General features: G+C 36.7%; 1 protein-coding gene across 1 annotated transcript in view; it reads left to right on the forward strand.

Moving 5' to 3' along the window:
• Positions 1-2695: 2695 nt before the first annotated feature.
• Positions 2696-18266, forward strand: part of LOC110443493 (zinc transporter 2-like) — a 59969-nt gene continuing 44398 nt past the window's right edge. Inside the window, exon 1 of the mRNA XM_021487729.1 lies at positions 2696-2932. Within this exon, the coding sequence (XP_021343404.1) occupies positions 2880-2932 (53 nt within the window). The 5' untranslated portion in view covers positions 2696-2879. The remainder of the gene's footprint in view (positions 2933-18266) is intronic.

Genomic DNA, 18266 nt, shown 5'->3' on the forward strand with positions numbered 1-18266 from the left:
CAAAAGGGCCATTACTCCGTACAAAAAGGGTCAGATTGAAAAAAGAATTCCTGGATGCACACAATCAGATGGTTGTTACCATATCCGGAAACCTTCGTTGAAATTGACCCCTTAGTTTTGGAGGAGTTGTCTGGACAAGGATTTTTCAAGAAGAAAAAAGGTCAGAATGAAAAAATAATACCTGGATGCACAACTTCAAGTGTTAGTAATATCTGGAAAAACCTTCGTTGAAAGTGGGTCCACTACTTTAGAATGAGCTGACAGATAGACAAGCTGATTCCAGTATACCCCCCCCCCCAACACACACCACCCCTTACTTCGTTGTGGGAGATATAATAAAGTGTATAATAGTTTTATTATTAAGATTATTTTATTATATTTAGATAATTGCATAGATTTGTCTATAACACAATCTCAAACCTAAAGTAATTCTCCAGAGAAAGATTACTATGACATAATACATATTCATGAATAATTACTGCTGCACATAACTTTAAAACATGCCTAATATAATAAAGTGTTTTAGTATGATACAAAAACAGAAAATGTATCGGTATTTATCATAATAAACATTGATAGTCAAATCTTCAAGGTTATGTGAAATTGGGCATTGGTCATGTTTGGCATGCTAAAAAGTACTTTACCGGTTTTGATATTACATAAAAATGATTCTGTAGACAGAATACATATATAGGAAGTTTTTAAAGAAGTTTAAAATATAGACTACCATCGTAACTATATATAGACAAGTTGACAATGTTATTTATATTTCAAATTTTGTAAAACTTTTGCATGTTTTTTCCAATTAAAAGTATCACTACGCTTACTTTATGTCTACCAATATGACATATTTAGTATCAAAATAACAGTAATCTTATACACTATACACTATCATAATTCATTTTCAAATTAACATCTGCCTGTGATATTTATCGGTCATTTTGTTAGGATACCCCCGTCACTCAACCTGGTGTTATGCAAGGAGGTCCACTACTGTTATCAGTAACAATAATGAATAATAATTTATGCAGTAATTGATCATTTTTATGTATCTACATAAGGCAAAAGAATAAAGGAAATCAAATTGGGGGCCAAATGTTGACCCCACCTTTGTAATGGTATGATACTATAAAGAGTTTGATATGCATCTTTACCCTAACATTGTATTTTTACATAAGCTTTGGATCTATTCAGATATGGAATTTCATCCTTTAAACTTCAATTCAAAACAAATTTTAATGACAATAGAATTGAAACAGGTCGAAAGGAATTGACAACATACGTAGGCCCTATATACAAAATGCAAGTCCTTTACCGTGGTGGAATGCGAACATATATTGAAAGACAATAACAATGATAAACATATGTCGCAATTGGCTATAAAACTTAAGACAAGGAAAAATCAATGGGGCCTTATGTAACTATCGATTAACTTTTTCTCCTTCTCGTACATAATCAACATAAATAAAACGTGTATCATATAATTTAACAATACCTATTTGACCTCGATGCCACTGATGATTCCCAAATGGTAATATGGTGCTGAGAAATGTCATTTTCTTTGAATTCTGCATCGTCATACTCATCCACATACCGATCCATCTGAAACTTGGAACATAGCGTTTTATAGCTACAGATACATAACAATTTCAGATGTTACTTAAGTTAATGGTTATTTTAGTTAAGGTTAGTTAGGTATGAAGCTATAATATCACACGTGTATGACGAGTCGCCGATATCAAAATACAAGAGATCCAAGAGGGATCTTGGCGCCCACCTTTATACCATCTTCATTAGTTCTTTGTCAGTTCGATCTTTTCTCTTCTCTTCTAATCTTTTTGATCGAGTCATGTTAACAGTAAATGCACCTTGAGGTAACTTTTGATCTAAATTTAATACTGATGTGCATGAAAGCCAACTTTCAAAGTGAGTTCGTCATTTCACATATTTACTAGTACAGTACTTAATGTGAAAGAAATAGAATCGATCATTGCAATATGAGAAAGATCTGTTTAGTTCTTCTTTTAATCCATTTTGTTTTAATGATCAGTCTCAAAATATAACATGCACAACGAGAGATCAAGGGGAACCTACATATAAAATTTGAGAAAGATCCCACTGGCACTTCTTGAGAAATAGCGATAACAAACTTTCAATATCAAAATCCAAGATGGCTGCCTGTCGGCCATGTTGTTTATCCGATCAGTCTAAAAAGTTGCCCTGCACAACTAAGGACCAAGGGAAACCTACATATATAATTTGAGAAAGATCCCTTTGGCACTTCTTGAGAAATAGCGATAACAAACTTTCAATATCAAAATCCAAGATAGCTGCCTGTCGGCCTTGTTGTTTATCCGATCAGTCTCAAAAGTTGCCCTGCACAGCTTATGACCAAGGGGAACCTACATATAAAATTTGAGAAAGATCCTTTTGGTACTTCTTGAGAAATACCGATAACAAGAATTGTTTAAAGACGGACGACGGACGGACGACGGAACACGGACGCAGGGTGATTTGAATAGCCCACCATCATCTTAGCCCACCATCAGATGATGGTGGGCTAAAGAGACGGGAAATATAATTCATTATATCTCGGTCTAATAAGCACATGCTAAATGTAAAATGTATCTTGTTTCTTGTGGTTTTGTATGAATTACACACATAACTGATCCTGCGTGAAAGGCGATGTAGCTATAGTGTCCATAATTACCCAGTACTTGTGCCGAGGTAGCTAGTTCCGTACGCCTGACTTCTGAGTCCATACTTACCCAGTACTTGTACCGAGGTAGCTAGTTCCGTACGCCTGACGTCTGAGTCCATACTTACCCAGGACTTGTGCCGAGGTAGCTAGTTCCGTACGCCTGACTTCCGAGTTGGATATGGTTCTACCACAGAATTGGGGATCTACTCACGACACCAATGCATGCAACTCGTAAGTAATTTTCAGGGACATGTCTAAACAAACGTTTTACGAAAAATATAAATGTATGATAATGTTATGTTTTCAGCCTCTTCGAGTTGTATCATTCATAGCAGTGGTGGATCCAGAGGTTTTTGTTTAGAATTTTCAAAAACTCCAAAGCATGCCATTTTTCTTAAAAAACCCATTTTATAACAATTTAATTTGGTAACCTTCCTTATATATTGTCCTTCCTCCAACCAATCTTTGGACCAACCATTACTTAAATGAATAATTCAGCAACGGGAACTTTAATTTAAATCAGAAGTTACATATCGACTTATAAATGTATTTAATTTTCTTATAAGTTCTCATCTTTATTTAAATGTTAAAACTTTAACACAAATAAACAAATGTGTTGTTGAAGAAAGTTTACGGCAATTATTTGTATGCATATATCAAACAGTTACATTACAGAATTTCCCTACAGAGATGTGTATTCACACGCTAATGTAATTGATACACAAGATGTTCATTTGTTTAATTCTGATTTTTGGTTATATGTATTGTTTTAATGTTTAAGATAAATAATCTACACTGTGGAATTTCTTTTTTTCCTTGTAAGGACTAAATACATTCCAGGAAGCGCTCAAACGTAGCTTTAAAGTCAAGAGGCCATATTTAAGATCCTGGACGGGAAACGTGTAGGCTATAGCGAAATTCAGTAGTTTTTACTATTGTAGGCTAAAATTAGTACCAGACAAATAAGATAAACTTAATTAAAATGGATGTATAATTTCAGCATGATATGTACTTTTATCATATGAATACAGTAGTATGCAGTGTCATAAAGCCAATACATCAACTATGTTTATGTAACGTGTTTAATATCACTCCGGAAAAGACGTCACAATCGAATAGGGACAATCAATGTGACGTCACGTCATTGTGAAGTGGACGCCATTTTTATCGTTTCAGAGGTGGCAATGTGCAAAATATTCACTTCAGATCACAACTACTATGCAATTTACTTTGTATCATATGATAAAAAGAATCTGTCATTCGTTTCCCTCCAATTAGATTTTTTGATACTCGTTTAGGATTTTTCATATTTGCTCGCCAGAGGCTCGCAAACATGAACAATCCAAAACTTGTATCATAAATCTAATATGAAGGGAACCTTATGACAGATCCTCTATGTATACAATAAGTTGAACAAAAATATAAGAAATATTATTGTAGTATTCTAATACAATAGAAAGAAGAACATTATAGTATTTCATAGCTATAAAAACATAATAGTTTTAAAAAAGAAAATTGAATAAATTTATTGGATATGTGTAAATGATGTGATATGAACTGTATACAACAGGTGGTTCAGCCAGTCCCTGCCACCTGTTTTCTGACCAGTTTACATTTTTGCAGTAGAAAATAGATTCGTGATATTGATAGTACCATGTTGAATAAAACATAAGAAATGTAATACTAGATGTGGCTGTCGAACACAATCCCCTCGTAATGACTGATAGGATAACACTAACAGATGATTATCAACAGGCTCCATTAGAATACACTTATATTAATTACTCTTATCAAATTGTGATATCATTTATCATTTCATCTGTCAGTTTATGTAATATATTGCTGTATCCTGTGAACGCCCGCATGCTATAGGCTGTCTTTGCCGGGGCTCCCCTCAATTGCAGCCATGGACTTGTTGACTAACAGATGATTATCTACAAGCTCCAGTAGGATACACTAATATAATTACAACATTTAGTACCTTTATTATCTACCAGTAGTTAATATATATATGTACCATGTGACCATGCAGACTATGCTGTCTTTTCCTGGCTCCCCCCAATTACAGCCTTGAACCTGTAGACTAACATGACACTATGCCATTATCTACAGGCTCCAATTATGATACACCAATATTAACGACACTGGCAGATATCATATATCAGCTGCCAATAGCAGTCATACAGAGTAGCCCGAAGAAGTATGAATAGATATCATCATAAACACACGGCTCTACATTATATTTAAGTGAAATGCATACACATCATCAGCTTTACACAATATTAGAATAAATCAGGTTGCCGTCATGTATATATATAAAAAGGGAATATTTAGTGTGTTTTTTGTTTTTGTTTCTATACGGAAAGGTTATTGCAGGGTTTTCGAGTTACAAGGGATTTATTACACCCGAGTGACGAGAAATCATGCAATAACTGGCTTACTGCATGCTTCCCAACTCGAACAAAACAGAAAAATTGAGTAAAAAATGTTCACCTGGACAATCTTTTCACAAAGCCTACACTGCAGATATTTTACATGTACCTGTGTGAGTGAGTACTAATCAGAACCTGGTAAGTTTGTCTTTCTTCTCAATAGCCCAGTCTGAGTGTATCCTTCATAATGCTGAAAGAAAGGGGAGATAATCAATAAGTAAGTATAACGATGAAGTCAATACACTGGAAAGAATAAACTGCAGTAAGCCAGTTATTGCATTATTTCTCGTCACTCGGCACTAACTGCTGAATTACATGAAGTTATATAAAGTGATAGATAATTATTTAAGCTTTCTATAGAGGTATAGAATGTGATTCTAGGTGATCGTAATAGTTTTATATGATCGTTTGAATATGAAGTAATTCAATGTATTTTTCTATGACGTTTCCGGAGTAAACGTAATTGGGTCTACGCATAAATTGTTGACGTCATAGTACAACGACGTCATGATAGGACATTTCAAAACCACGCTGAATTCTTGGCCTAAATCTCTTAACAGAGAAATGAAAGATTTGATTGATTGACTGATTGGTAAAACCTTTGAAATCCTTATTTTACCGTAAGGGATAAAGGGATNTCCCCCCTCATGGTCGGTTTGGACTCCCTGGGTGCAAAGGGGCGGGGGACAATAGGGTCAATAGAGGTAAAACCTTTGAAATCCTTATTTTACCGTAAGGGATAAAGGGATTGCATCCCAATTTGGTCTGGAGCATCCTTGGGCCAAGGGAATTCAATTTTGTATAAACGATGGGTGTGCCTCCCCCCTTGGGGGCAGATGGTGGGGCCAAATAGGGGAAATAGAGGTAAACCTTTGAAATCCTTCTTCTACCATAGGGATTAAATGAATTCATCCCAATTCAGCCTGTAGCTTCCTTTGGCCAAGGGCAATACATTTTGTATAAACGATGGGTGTGCCTCCCCCCTTGGGGGCAGATGGTGGGGCCAAATAGGGGAAATAGAGGTAAACCTTTGAAATCCTTCTTCTACCACAGGGATTTAGAGATTTCCTCCCAATTTGGTTCGGAGCATCCTTGGGCAAAGGGTACTCAATCTTGTTAAAATGGTGGGTGTGGACCCCCTGGGTGGAGAGGGGCGGGCCCAAATAGGGGAAATAGAGGTAAAATCATTAAAACCCCACTTCTTCCATAGGGATTAGGGGTTTTTATCCTTATTTGGTCTCGAGCATCCTTAGGCAAAAAGGACTTGATCTTGTATAGACGGTGGGTGGGGACCCTTTGGGTGCAGAGGGCGGGGCTAAAAAGGGAAATTGAGGTTTTAATCTTTAAAATCCTTCTCCTAATGCACCATTTGAGGGATTTTATCCGAATTTGGCCTTGAGTATCCTTAGGCAAAGGGTCTTAATTTTATATAGATGATGGGTGTGGACCCTTTGGGTGCAGTGTTGTGGGGCTCAATGGGGGAATTTGAGGTTTAATTCTTTAAAATACTTCTTCTTCTGTACCATTGGAGGGATTGTTTGTAATAAGAATAATTTCCCATGGTTGCTTTATTATCCATGTGAGTGATACAGGCCCTCTGCGCCTCTTATTTTATTTTATCACAACACCTTTAACTTACAATGGTATACAAAGATATGTAACATATAAAAATTTAATGTAAAAGCATGCGTGGTTGTACAGAGAGATACAAGTATTATAGTAATAGAGGTGTACTGTAGTTACATATAATTGTAGTAGGACGAGGAAAAATGATAAAGATAGTGCCGTCGCTGGGGCTCGAACCCGCGACCCTTGGCTCTCCAGCCCGAGCTAAAGGGAAATTCCCCACAGCTGAAGCTTGTAAGGCAACCTAATTAATCCACTCTTTTAAATGCATACACTACATACATGCATCTCGCATACAGGGGAGGGGGTCCTTAAATGACCATAGCTGTTGATAGGATGTTAAACAATACTAAACCAAACCAAACCAACACTACTCTCCCCTTTTTTCAAACACCAACCACGTTCTTTGACTCCCCGCCAAGGGTTCAACTACCTTGAACGGTGAGGGTCAACGGCACCAATTTGTATTAGGACGAGGACAAGTGATAACGATAGTGCCATCGCTGGGGCTCGAACCCGCGACCTTTGGCTCTCAATCCCGATGCTCTACCGCTAAGCTAAACGGAAATTCCTTACAGCTGACGCTTGTAAGGCAACCTAATTAATCCACTCTTTTACATTATACATGTAGTCACTGATGATATTCGATGTTAAGTTTCCGAACAGATCTTAATCATGGCCTATCCTTTGCCCAGTCATTTTAGGCTACACTAATTTCTGTTCTGATTGATGGACCACAATAAAAGTTGTTTAATTGAATATAGTAATCGTGTTCTTGAAGATGGGGGAAAATGCCATAATCTTCCGCAAAACGGCTGCTGAAGACTGGCTTCTGATTAGTCGAAATGTATGCATTGTCCAATATCCCTATATAAAAGTGTGCAGTGTCACTACGAACACTACTGCAATCTGCGTTGCTTTTTTATTTGACAATGTGTCCGTGTTAGGTCGGGTCCTGATTGGTCGTCATTTAGATATTAACCGATGTTATAGATTTGGTATGTAGATGTATTATGTAGAGTTGTCAACGGTTAGCCGGTTAACCGGTTACTCGGGCGAAAGATCACGAACCGGTTACCAAAATCCTTAACCGAAAAGTCGGACATTTACTTACCCCTTTTGGGAGCCCCATGTTTCCCTGGCTTAGACCTACAAACTATCTGTATGTGACCAAAATTGGGAAGTTTTGTAATAAACACCGTGTTCAGGGATTGCATGTTAGTGTTAATTTTGTACTCTTATGTAAATAATGACAAAGAGATGTCGACAATACCATAAAAAAATCTAAACAGATTTTAAAAGGAAGCCAGAATAAAATGACATACCAACTTTCTGAGATAGAACCGCCTTTACATGCGAGATGTTAAGATAATCTGAACAGTACACACGTTTGTCAAGCAAATTTTGTTCTAAAGAATAATATTACCACATAATTTCGAGTACGAATAACTGTAATTGTAATCTTACTAAAAGATTACTGAGGTTACATGCACTTACTTCCTGTGTAAACCTCGAATACACGAGTAACTTATCATGCTGATCTACCGGTTACAAAACTAAGACCGGTTTGACAACCCTAGTGTTATGGCATCGCGATCATTTTCTGATCCATCACTTGCGTCTACTTGGTAAGCTTCGGCACCTTATGGTGTAACGGTTCCTGTTACGAGTAGATATTGTTAAACTTTATAATAAAAAAAGGAAATGTATCTACCCTTCCAGAGCAATGATTTCACATCTGCTTTAGTAAGTTCATGTTGTGTAAAAATCCGTGTCCTTTGTTTCTTTGGCCAAAGAAAGTTGTCCTTTGTTAGATATGACTTGCATATAATTTCATATATGGTATATCTCGCGCAAATTGTCTTTTGAAAACGTCTCTATGTTTAGGATACTTAGTGGATATAAAAACATATGAATAATAGATAAATAGATAAATACAGGTACTGCCATCAAAAGAAGTGGTAGCATATGTGTTAATTCTCTAATAATAATAATAAATAACAAATAATATACAACATTTATATAACGCCCTATGTAATTTGTAAAATTACTCTAAAGCGCTTGACACCATATTGATAATAGTAATATATATAAGTAGTTATAATTGTGAAACAAAAAACAGAGGCTTACTATCGCTTTTATACATTAAGCAAGCAGATAATCCTCGCAATGTGCACATAAATGAATAAACAAAGGGTGGTATTTACATGACGTCTTTGCAAAGAACCAAAAATGCAGACATGAAGAGGTGAGTTTTGATGTTTATCCTGAGTTTTGCCAGAGTATTTGACTTTCTAATAGCAGATGGTAAGCTGTTCCACAACGTGGCCGAAACCCTCCTAAAACACTGGTTTCCATAGGTCACAGTACGAGATTTTGGGACGCACAACAATGATTCTGACTCCGACCGCAGTGATCGTGACGGCTGATACAGGGTACCAAGGTCCTGTAGATACTGGGGAGCTGTTCCTTGTGCCTTGTATGTGTACACCAACATTTTGTACTGCGACCTGTATCGTACAGGTAACCAGTGCAATGAATATAGCACATGTGTGATGTGCTCTCTCTTTCGAGTACGAGTAACTAGCCGTGCTGCAGTGTTCTGGACTCTCTAAAGACGACTAGTTAGTTTTGTCAGATATACCACAGAGCAGGGCGTTACCATAATCCAACCGAGAGGTAACAAGTAAATGCACCAACATATTGCATGCATCTGCAGTTATAAACTGCCGAATACTGTTCCTGATCTGGTTGTAACAGGATTTGACAATAGCGTTCAATCAAAGTATACCCCTAGGTTTTTAACAGCTTGGACAGTCACAATAGGTCTGGCACCGACTTTGAGCTGGAGAGCCATTTTTGTTGACACTTTGGGGAAAAGACGATTAGTTTCGTCTTTTCCGGATTAGGCTTTAGAATGTTTGCGTTTATCCAGGTACTGATATCTGTCAGAAATATACAGTTGCATAAATGATACCAACAATATCCGTTGAGCTTCCATTTGTAGTATCGATATTGGTGACCTTCTTAACTTTTGACCTACCCCAGTCTCATTAAAACGTGTGCCGAAAAAAAAATCCATCGAAATTTATGGATATGCAGCTTGATGACCAGATTTTTCGGTAAACTTCTATTTAAAGCAATTTCGACCTTGACCTTTGAGCGGATGGGCGGGTGGATTAGATGCTCTAATAGAGGAGAGCAATCATTATCATTGGTATATGTTCGTGATTGGAGGTTGGTGGGTCTTTTTCCTAAGATCCGGGTCGCTTTTCTATGGTGTCACTTGTTCACAGGACGAAGTAAAAATATATAGTTAGGGGGTATGTTTTCTACGGCTGCCCGGGTAGGATTTCTACGTAGAGAAACGACCCCGGGTAAGATTTTTATCGTAACAAAATGACCCCCAGTAAGGTTTTCTACGCGGGTCACTTTTTCATGTTACAGGGGACGTCCGGACGTCCGCCGTAAACTTTTGTCTGTCCGGCAACCTACTCCTACATTGTTCGACTGATCTCTTTGAAACTTGGTATACATTATAATCATGATATGAAGTTGTGTCTCCCAATAAAAGAATGTTGATTCGACGATGTTTGCAAACGTTATTGCCCTTTGTTCATTTCAGAATTTGATTTTTTTTGTCTGGAGATTTTCTTCTACATTTTTTATAGCATATCAGCTAACCTATCTTAGAATGATGCAGATCTTATTTCAATGTAAGAAAGCATATAACACTATATGACATTCGACGGGCGTATATTGTTTCGCCCCGCGGTACTCTTGTTTCTATATATATTCGAATTAGTATCATTATTTATGAGATAAGTTATAAAAGTACTTTTTTTTCAACTGTGAGAAATCAAGCTCGGGTTCCCTTCGGAATACTTTTGATGCTAGATTCATCATCCGAGAAAGTACAATCTTTGTTCAACTCTGAGAAATCAAGCTAGAGTCCCTTCGGAATACTCTTGATGTTAGATTCATCATCCGAGTAAGTATGATTCTTTAAGAGAGTACTTAATACACCTACTGTTTCTCACTGCATGTATCGTAAAAAGCGGCTAATGTGGAAACCTCCTGTATATTTGGGGATTTGTTTTTCTTCCCTCTACTTTGGGACACAAACGCGACTAAAATAAATCTGCTGCACCCATTGCAGTATTTGTGATCTTTATTTCTCTAGGTACTTGTAACTAGCTCATAGTTCCTAGCGCCTTGCTTGGCAACACCTCACTTTTGGCTTTAATGTTGAGCGTTCGTCCAGGTGATGAAGGCAATGGGTTCTTTTCCAAGGCCGGGACAAGCCAAAGTTCTTAAAATGATAGTTGTTATTCTCCTCTTAACGTTCAGCATTTAGGGTAATGGCAACAACTGGTTCACCTGTTGTCATTGTACTTGTGATCGGGTGGAATGCTGTGCTGGGTGCCTTCGGCATCGTATTTCAGTGAGATAGCACTATAAAGTCAGCATCAGATCCACGCTATCACAAGAAGACAAGTACATAAACATACCATGTCTCCGGCATACATAAGGCACGTCCATCAATGACATTACCTGTTAAAAGGACGTGAAACAAAATAAAAACAAACCATCAGCTGTGAGAAAATAACCTAGGGTTCCCTTCTGACACAAAGGGAAATCGAAGTGAACGCGAGTTCGTTATCTAGCGTGCCACCCGACTACCCAGTTAACAATTTATTTGAAAAATGCATCCAAATAATATCGACCGTAAATAATGATATATTTTTGTTATTTAATTTTTAAATGAATTTCTCCGAAACATGCGAGTTTTAATTTTGATGCACAGTATTCAATGAATATGAACCAACTGTAGAAGAAAACCAGTAAAAGTTTAATCATCGTAAAATTTCTCAATTTACGGTATATACAGCACTGCTCATGGTTTGCAGTTGTGACGCAATCGCGTTACTCATCTCCTGATAAAAATTGAAGGAACTTAAGCGTGCAGGATGTTTTAGGTACATATTTTTTCATAGCACTATTGATACTTCAGTTTTTATTTTCCGACTCTTTTCACTATACCCAAAACGAACTGAATTAAATGTTATGAGTTTTCTTTGCCAAGAAAGGCAAAATACGATATGAAAATGATTCTAAATTATTTTGGACCATATTGTGAGAACAAATTTGGTATGACTGAGTGAGCGATTTGTATTGTTTACCTGTATTATGATGTGACGAAATTGTATCTTTAACAAGTCACTCGACCCAGACGACTTACACACATCATAAGGTTACTGGTGTCAGAATCGGTTCAGATGACTCAGTTGGTCCCCTCCTCCCGCCCCCTTTTGTCGGTCTTGAAACGTTGCAACACGCTTTATAGTACATTGCTTGTGTATAAAGAAAAACTTTGATATTACATATTTCCAAACTGATGAATCTGCATCACATCTTCCCTCATGAGCTTCAAATAAATGACACCTCGACTCACCCCTATGTAACTTTAGTAAAGTCTTCCATGCATTGATATGGATGAGTCCATTATGATCTACAGTGGACTCTCCTACTTGAGCTGCTTTCCTTGGTCTGTTCTTAGAACAATAGGGACAGCTTACTAAGGTGTACGATAACAGGAGGGTGCCAACATTTTTAATCTCCAGCAGAGAAACTTGTTTGGATAGGAGTTAAAGTATTTTCCTTAAATCTAACGGTAAAACTTACCAATGAGAACTGAAGTAAGTATTTACATATAGATGTTTTTGTAAACTTATTAATGTTTTTTTACACAGTTTGTTCTTGATAACATTAATAAGCTAATGCTTAATATGTAAATTACATAAAATCGTGTAGCATAATAAAGTATAGTACGTTAGTTATTTGTTCCCAAAAAAAAATTGTCTCGGAAAAATGGAAATTATCAAATATTTAAATAAACTTGAAAATGAAATCAAAAGATGGGACATTTATCAGAAGGATTCCCCACACTACTAGTACTTTCGTCTTAAAAGACACAAGGTGGTAGATTCTGAGGTTTGCTGTAGTATCACCGTTCATAATAAACACTTTTCACACTTTTTACCATTACTCGTCTAAATTCATCATATGAAGGGCTTTAACGCACATCTTATTTTCACCAGTAGTTTGGAACAATCTGAACTTCATTCTTTTTGGCCCCTAGCATCACCGATGGTTCCTAAAATGATATCGCAACTGTATGGTGCAGTGTAATTCAGTTGTGCATATGATGTCTTTGCGTATTGCAGAGTTATCTTCTCTTGTGAGCAGGTACTGATTGTTTCGTCATTTGTTTGTGAAAACGACGTATTTTTCTCACACAAACCAATGACGTAACAATCAANAAACGACGTATTTTTCTCACACAAACCAACGACGTAACAATAAATACCTGCTCACAAGAGAAGATAACTCTGCAATACGCAAAGACGGAATTGTGATAATTTCCTTATTTTGAAGGTGCATTCACTTCGATGGGCGTCATACGTTCATTATTGAGGTTATCCCTGTCTTACTCTTCTTTATACCCCCGCAACGAAGTTAGGGGGTGTATACTGGAACCACCCTGTCTGGATGTCTGGATGTCTGTCGTCCGCAGTAACTTGCCCGGAAAATTCCTCCTTAACGAACAGGTGGATTTCAGTGAAACTTTGCATGAATGATCAGTATCTTATGTAGTTGTGCGAAATACCTGTTACTGGTGGAAGACTATTTGCTTTGCCTTAGTAAGCCTTTAGCTTAAAGTTCTGGTTTATATAGGAGCGGGGGTATTAGTTAGCCTTTAGCTTACAGTTCTAGTTTATGCTTGTTACTCTTCATAACTGAAATGATGTAGATAATTTAGTACCATCACGGCTGTTTTGAAATTTATTCAAAACACTTTAATATTTAAACATCAAAGTCATTACCACTTATCTTCGAGATAGGTTGAATGCGGATGCGTGACAGTAACTAGTCCGTATTTAGATCTCTTTGTCAGAACACCCAGTTATACAACTTCATTATTATCATAAATATTTATATATTATCAAATGCGCAGTGGTCTCGTGTAGTTACTGGATAATGCTACGCCAGACAAATGCCGCGATTTTATGATAAGGAAGGTGTCATTGCTGGGCACAAAATAAAGCGAAATGTACGAGGTCCTTTTACGCGGTAATAAACAAGTCTTCAATAGATGTCACCGATCATTACTTACTTTGTGAAATGTTTCAGCATGGCCTTTGTGAAATATGAATACTTACGGAAATATCATTAACCAATGCGTAGTCAAACTGAGTGTAATTTTACACTAATTTTCTCCAGTGTACTGTCGTGTGGTTCCCTAGTTAAAACGTGTCAACACTGTGTGCCACACTGAAAGATGGTTTAATTAAATTTATATCATTTTTATTATTTTGTTTCGTAGAAGTCCAGCAGGGTAGGTCTTTTCTCTAAAGATGTATGGAAGAAAGCTATAGTTATACGAAATTTTAGGTGATCGCAGTGGAATCGGGCTCCTTAATTTTAAAAAATGCACCCAGAGCACTCATACATCCCTGTGTGCTTGAAAGATGAACATTACAGACACATCCACACACCCACACACGTGATTACACCTTTAGAATTCAGTAATAGATACAGTATGGCAAAAATGAATGACACTGCATCATACCGCAGCTTCGTCCTTCTAGGTCTCATCGGTGATGATTGGGGCGAAAAAAATGGGAATCAAAATCGGTCTAGACTACTGTGGAAATAGAAGAGGCGATGCGTTAAACCCTGAAACCTATATTAAATATTATTTTGAACAGAACATATCAATTACAAGGAGCAACTTGCTGCCGGGTGTTTACTTGACCATCCTAGGAATGTTGACAACACTGCATGAGGTTTCGGATCCTTGACTCAAACATAACTCGTTTAACTCGTCTCAAAGCCCGGGATGGATACCTAACCATCCCCAGAGCGTTGTTTATAATGCAGAAACATTTGGAATGCGTGAGTCGATCATACCTTGTTAATGACCGTCACAGGAGGGTAATGTTGCAATTAAAAAAAAGGATTTGGGGAAAATCTTTTGTATTCAGATCTCTCACATTGGCGATAGGTATGGATGATTTTATAGCCACAAACTGGATAATGGTATTGAATTTAGGCGTTACCTTGCAAGAATTTGACCTAGATTTACATTGCGTGTGCCGTCGATGAAGCATTTGTTTTTATTTTCCCCAGAATGACGCGAAACGTTAAACACACGACTCCAGTATCTCCACCACCCATCAATACGAGTCAAACCTAGCAAGATGTTTACTGTTTACAAGTTGAGTACTTACATGTATGCACTGTTCCAGCCACTTCAGTAATGTGTACGAGAAAAAAATAGTCTGTTCATTTAAAGGACCGTTATCCGATACAGATGCCCCTGTCAAAACACACCAGACTCTGAAATATGGTTGTGTTAACAACGAGAGTCTTGTGTTACACAAGGTATCATGTGTTTATTTCATTTTAAATTGTTAATGTCATCGTTAGCTCTCTTGTAATGGTTGTCTCCTCAATTCTTGTCACGTACATCGAACAATACAAGTGGAGCATTAAATAAGAGACCTAGGTGATTCATCAGAACTAGCTACGCCACTAACTCTTTAAGAAAATTCTTTTTTTTTGTGGTAAGCTTTCATTATTCTCCCTTGCTTTGATGGAAAAACTCTCCAGTATAAATCAGCAACTTGAGACTGTTTTTAGCAGCTGGAATGCAAGACCTTGCTCCATTTTCATGGTGACGGGGGTAAAATATGGTAATATTTTATGTAAACTTCTACTTAGTAACCAACATGTTCTTTTGATTGACTGAATTGTGTTTTCTGTCATAGATATAAGCTTTGATCAATCATGTCTGAAAAGAAAATGTCTGGACTAGGATTCGAACCCCGGATCTCAGGTTTGTGTGCTGTTTCTCTTACCAACTGAGCTACATGGTCAACGCAAGTTATATCCCAAAAAAAAAATCTAGGGGATATTACTGTATATGCAAAAATACATATTTATTTTTTTAAAAGATATCACCATGAGAGTGTAGTTTTGTTTGGTTTAATTTTGTTTAACGTCCTATTAACAACTGATGTCATTTAAGGACGTGCCTCCATGTGTGTTGTGTAAGCGTGCATGTATGTGTGTATGCAGGAGACAGGGTATGTTGGTGTGCATGCCTCCTTGTGATAGCGTGGATCTGATGCCGATTTTATAGTGCTACAGATCCTGGAGCGTTTCTCTTGTCCGTTTAAACGCAAACGCATCGCAAACGAAACGCAAACGCAACGGAAACGCAACGGAAACTCAACGCAAACGCAACGCAAACGCAACGGAAATGCAACGAAAACGCAACGGAAATTCAACGCAAACGCACACAAACAGTTTAATTAAACACGCTCCTAAAACGCCGTTCATAGTAAACCAAAAACGGACTTCAATTTAGATGTACTTACTCGCGGAAGCGTGTCGGTCTCTGACCCTAACTCTGACCTGTATTTACCTATACAGCGCTCGCGTGTTATTTGCACAGCGGCAGATGCAGATGTACTTATAGGCAACATGTTCCCTGTCAGCACCAAAAAAATAATTTGGAATGATGATTTGTCCGCCGACTTTTGGAGGATATTGATAATTCGTTTTGAAATGGAATTAAACTTCTCATGGCATCCGTTTGTAACTCAACAGTACATTACATTTAACATCTAATCAGTAAATCTACACGACGCCTAAACACATCCCTTTTTTATGAATTGATAAGATTATAAGTATATTTTATGTTGGTGGTTTCTCACTTATCTTTTTTTTTTATTTCTATATTTTCAAGGTGAAGTTACGGGAATAGTCTTGAAAAATGGTTCTTCGACATCAACAATACATATGGATACGTCTAGTGGGTAGTTTATTTTTTAGTCTCAAATTCTGAATTTGTTGCTAAAAAATATTTAATCAACTTGTCGAAAAATAATTAACAACCCAAACTAAGTTACATACTTGTAATTGCTTGTTCTTACTTAAACTAGGCGATAGCAAATGTCCAAAAGGAGATAAAATATGAAACTTGTGTTTGGAAAATATTGGATATGAATATCATCATATTTAAAAAAAAACAAGTGAAGTGATGTGTTTGCATAGAGTATTATTCCTGTATTACCTTACAAATCCAACTAAAATGCTGCAAGCGAATTCCGTGTGATTGTTTTTTTCTTAAAATCGTTCTTCTCTACTTATATCTCAAATAGGTATAATTCTTATGATATTCTCTTAAGTGGTATTATTTGATAATTATAATCAGTATTTATATGAATGATATTGAAGCCGAGCGTAAGTTATATGTATCTTATCTATACATCTTACAACACAACATACATGTATACATTCTATGCACCCTGTTACGCTTAATCATATTTTTTTGCTGTACTCACGGACTTAGATAATCTAATTCCGTGCTTTACCTCAAGTTACACATTTTCATTTGTCCGATTGATGAAAACGTAATCTGAAATCTGAATTACTTATGTTATTCCATCCTTAAAACAGCTTTGAACCAAAGTTTTTTTATTGCTTTCTCTTGACCGTCATTTTGAGTAATATTAGATGTTCTTGTTGTTGTTGTGATAAGGCGCCACGTAGATTAACTTAATCTTAGAATTTAGGAAGTATAAATTAGATGTTTTAGTGGTTAACACTATTGCTCGAAATAAGTACCGCCCCTCCTTCCAACCGCACCCACGGAATGATTTCGACTCTCGGGTCCCTGTGGACGCAGATACGTCCTTTGTCGACGTATCTAGATAAAATTTCTCCAACGAAATCTGAGAATTTGGGAAGGATAAATTAGATGTATCTCAACCAAAATTTGGGGAGAATGATTACTCCGACATATCAGGATAAGTCCCAACAAACATGATTGTAACTTATTAAATAGCTTATACTACGTTGTATACGTCTCTGATTGAATTTTACTTATCATTTTAATTTAATTGAAATATTAAACAGGGAAAGTATAAAGACGACCACCGTGCACGAGGGTGTGTGTGTGTGTGTGTGTGTGTGTGTGTTCTAACTTCGGGTATATAACAATGAAGAATGAAGATGAGTAACACTTAATGCCCTTTTAATTATGCGTCGGAAACGTATGGTTTGTGAGGTATAGATAACAAGGGATTAGTAGGTTAGATTAGTGTTTATTAATTTGAAGTTACGCTATAATTATATCTGAATGTGCTTTATATATTTTATATCAATTTAATTCAAATGTTTTAGATCACTAGTACCGTATTCTATTTTATTTTAAAGTGTGTGGGAGAGGGGTTGAGCGGTCAGTATCTGACGAATGACAGCAACATTTCTTTTAAAATATTTTTCTAACATACTTAATAGTTTTATTTTTCAGCATTTCATTTCTTAAATCTGCCACAAATAGGTATTTTGATAGGAAATAAAATATATCATTTATATCTTATAATTGGCACAAACATGTCCAGTATATAACAACGTCCTTTTGTATGGTAACT

The sequence above is a fragment of the Mizuhopecten yessoensis genome, unplaced genomic scaffold, assembly GCF_002113885.1.
Source record: "Mizuhopecten yessoensis strain PY_sf001 unplaced genomic scaffold, ASM211388v2 scaffold716349, whole genome shotgun sequence".
NCBI classification, from domain to species: Eukaryota; Metazoa; Mollusca; class Bivalvia; order Pectinida; family Pectinidae; genus Mizuhopecten; species Mizuhopecten yessoensis.